At 43.6% G+C, this 3873-nt stretch overlaps 1 protein-coding gene across 1 annotated transcript; it reads right to left on the reverse strand.

Moving 5' to 3' along the window:
• Positions 1–2125: 2125 nt before the first annotated feature.
• LOC123135764 (histone H4) lies at positions 2126–2694 on the reverse strand. The gene has a single exon (XM_044554977.1). The coding sequence runs from the start codon at positions 2626–2628 to the stop codon at positions 2317–2319; it is 312 nt and encodes a 103-aa protein (XP_044410912.1). The 5' UTR covers positions 2629–2694; the 3' UTR covers positions 2126–2316.
• Positions 2695–3873: the final 1179 nt, after the last annotated feature.

Below are 3873 nucleotides of genomic sequence, written 5' to 3' on the forward strand. Positions count from 1 at the left end.
GCCCCGAGAAAGCCATCGTCTTGAATCACCGGCAACTGCATACCGAAGAACCATAGACAGAGCCAGGCCAAATCTTTACAAGTGATGCTCTCAACAGAGTAACGACGCCACACCACCGCCATCGCCGGTCCTACAACAAATATCATGGTTGTTATACTCCATCAAAGTAACATGGCAGCGATGGCGGCGGATGAATACGGAGCGTTATTGCTAGGGTTTGCTATCGGATCGTATAGTATGCAAATTTCAGTTTCGTCGTCTGTGTATATATAAACATCGTCTAGATGTTTTTCTTTTCCTTAACGTTTAATGCCATCTACAGCATATAAAACCATATCTTTCTTTTTTTGGCGAATGGTACAAAACCATATCTGTTTCTAAAACATATCTCCATTTAAATCTAAAAATGCAAAAAAAAGAAAGCAAACACAGTATGATTTGACCACATATACGGATATACCACTCGAGCCATTCGGACCGACAAGTAGTAGTGTGAGTCTTCCAGGTCCACTTCGAGTAATCACGACCCACATGTACAAATATGAGTCTTGGGGATATTGTATTGTTAAATCATACAGTATGATTTTCCTTAGACATGGACCCTTTCATTTTACTATGTAGTATTATGCTAACATTGTACCATAGTCGAATTATGCAATTAACTAGTTTTAAATAATTTAAAAATAAATTTATTACAAAAATCTGTGTTTGATTTTTTATTAAGTTTTAAGTGATTTGCTAGATAGAGAAAAGTTTAAACATTTAAAAAGTATAAAGAAATGAGATAGGAGACACATTTTGGACTTTTAGGATAGAGGATCAGTTGAGATGCGCCTCCATTGATCGTTTATGTTTATGCGCCTCCTTTGATCGTTTCAGGCTGACATCTCAGCATTAAGGCAATAATAAAAATCCTTGGATACATAACTACTCCCTCCGTTCCTAAATATAAGTCTTTTTAGACATTTCAAATGGACTACAATACGAATGTATGTAGACATATTTTAGAGTGTACATTTACTCATTTTGCTTTGTATGTAGTCACTTGTTGAAATCTTTAAAAGGACTTATATTTGGGAACGGAGGGAGTACATGGGTAGCTGTAAAAGCAAACCCAGACACCATGAGCCTGATGTTTGCAACTTGAGGTCCCCCAGTTCATGTCTTTTTTCCATCTGAATTTGGCTCATATGTATGTTTTGACCAAGAAATCAGTTGCTTCTTCCCGCATAAAGAAAAGGAGAATAAATCAGTTGCTTCTTGCCATCACTCAGATTTTAAATCATTGGGTTAGGTAGTCTAGAATCCATGTTCAGCGGAAAAAAATCAGCTGCTGCGTGTTTAGCGCAATTCAGAAAGACACATCAGATATTCAGATGGTCAATATCTATTTTCAAAAGGCCAAAAAAAAAATCAGCAGCTTGCCATCATCACAATTCGAATGTCCTGTCAGCATATTAAGTGTCGAGAGTTCCAATTAGTAGCACATGGTGAGTACGCGATTTGGTTCGCATCCAGGGTAACACTGAAGCAAACCGATTGTATTTGGGGGCAGAGAATTGCAGAGCAACTGATTGCAGAACTTGAAACATCAACGGGGAATTGGAGAACGCACAGGTAAGATCTGACTACTGCGCATCGACAGAGCAACTTATTGAGAGGAAATCAATATGCATTCAGCTCATATGCATTTTAAGCAAAAGAAATCAACTGCTCCTCATCGATTCAAAAAGTTGGGGTAGGTAGTAAAAAATACATGTTCGGCCAAGCAAATCAGCTTACACTTGCTACGGTTGATTTAGGTAGGCAACAGATGATCAACATCTATTTTCGAAACGAGCACAAAAAGGACAGCTGCTTCCCATGACAGTACAAATTGCTCCGCAGATCCCAAATGGGCAGCACATGTCTTATCTGAAACTTGGTTCAACTGGCGGAGTAGAAAAAATGTTCAGGATAAGCCGTGGAATCGGAGAAAACGCAAACTACAAAAATGCAGGGAATCAACCGTACACTGAAGCCAACACGGTTGATTTCGGGAGGCAGCAAATTACAGAGCGAGAGACCAATTGGAAACTAGTAACATCTGACAAGGAACACAAATCAACATGAACAGAGTGAGAGATTGCAGAAGAATTCAAGGGTAGACCACTTCAATTTCCATTTCATCCCAGGACTACTACATCCAAGCAACAACAGTCAAGGCCAGGACATACAGCAGCGAGATGCAGCCATTACACCGAAGCCCATGAACAATACACAGCCATAGCTAGCTACGAGCACAAATATGGTGGTGGGGGGATCGATTCGCGTGGCCTAGCCGCCGAATCCGTAGAGGGTGCGGCCCTGGCGCTTGAGGGCGTAGACGACGTCCATGGCGGTGACCGTCTTGCGGCGGGCGTGCTCGGTGTAGGTGACCGCGTCGCGGATGACGTTCTCCAGGAAGATCTTGAGCACGCCGCGGGTCTCCTCGTAGATGAGCCCCGAGATGCGCTTCACGCCGCCCCGGCGAGCCAGACGGCGGATCGCCGGCTTGGTGATGCCCTGGATGTTGTCGCGGAGCACCTTCCGGTGGCGCTTGGCGCCGCCCTTGCCCAGCCCCTTCCCTCCCTTGCCGCGGCCGGACATCGTCGACGCTTCTTTCTCCGGCGAGATTGGCTTGGTTGTTGCGGTGGTGGTGGTGTGGGGGATTGATGTGGCGTGTGGTGGATTTATAGCTGTGAGGTCTCCGGGGAGGAGATGGGAGCGATCCGCGTGATGCGGCCTGTGAACTGTCCGATGGAGATGGATGGTTGAGAGTGGATGAGGAGAGATGGCGCGGATCGGTGACGTGGCCGGGAGCGGGAGGGAGCGTGGGCGGGAGAGGCGTGTTTTCTCATGCTGGTTGTAATTGGGAGTATCATATATTAGTATCATGCATATGATACTAGTGTATGATACTACCTTCCTAATGCATAGTATCATATAGTAATATCATGTACTCCCTCCGTTCCTAAATATAAGTCTTTTTAGAGATTCCACTACAAACTACATATGGATGTATATAGACATATTTCAAAGTATAGATTCACTCATTTTGCTCCGTATATAGTCCATAGTGTAATCTATAGAAAGACTTATATTTAGGAACGGAGGGAGTAGTATTTTATTTATTGCCATGCATGACACAAAGTAGCATAGCATTTAATATGATAAAGTATCATGATATGATACTACACCCTCTCTTTCTTCATTTAATGCTATGACACCTCATCAAAATTGCCTAGTTGGCATGCATGATACTAACTATGACTAGTATAACGCCCGTGCGTTGCCACGGGCTCTTCAAAATTTATAATCAGTATCTTTCATTTGTCATTCCCTCATATTGGGTGATTATGGGGTGCTCTAATTAGAAACACAACAATCAAATATTAGGAAATTTCACCGAACGAACAACAACGAATAATACGATATCTATCAAACGAATAAAATGAGGTCATATTTTTGGTCCGTCATGCACTTCTGTTGAAAAGTGCCTATCCCTTTTAGAATCAACCCACTGTTTGCTCGCACACAAAAAAAATACATCTCTAAAGTGGGGAACCGATCGGTGCCAAAAAGAACTCAAACTCCTATCCAATCTCGACTTCGTGCTCTTCCACTTCCATTGATAAAGATGGGACGTCAAGGGTTTCATCATGATGACCTCGAGCAGCCGCCGACATCCCTCCCCACATCTACCCCTACCCCCTGCTGCCGCTTGCACTGTCCTTGCTCCTCGAGGGAGCTAGGGACACAATGTTCTCTAGGATGGGCATGACCAGATTCACGAGGAGGCCATATTCTTCCATGGGAACCCAACCAAGCACACCACCCTCCGCAACCATCCAA

This window comes from Triticum aestivum, chromosome 6B (genome assembly GCF_018294505.1).
Source record: "Triticum aestivum cultivar Chinese Spring chromosome 6B, IWGSC CS RefSeq v2.1, whole genome shotgun sequence".
NCBI classification, from domain to species: Eukaryota; Viridiplantae; Streptophyta; class Magnoliopsida; order Poales; family Poaceae; genus Triticum; species Triticum aestivum.

Coding starts and splice junctions, on each gene's coding strand:
- LOC123135764 (XM_044554977.1), bottom strand. CDS start 2,628: ATGTCCGGCCGCGGCAAGGGAGGGAAGGGGCTGGGCAAGGGCGGCGCC.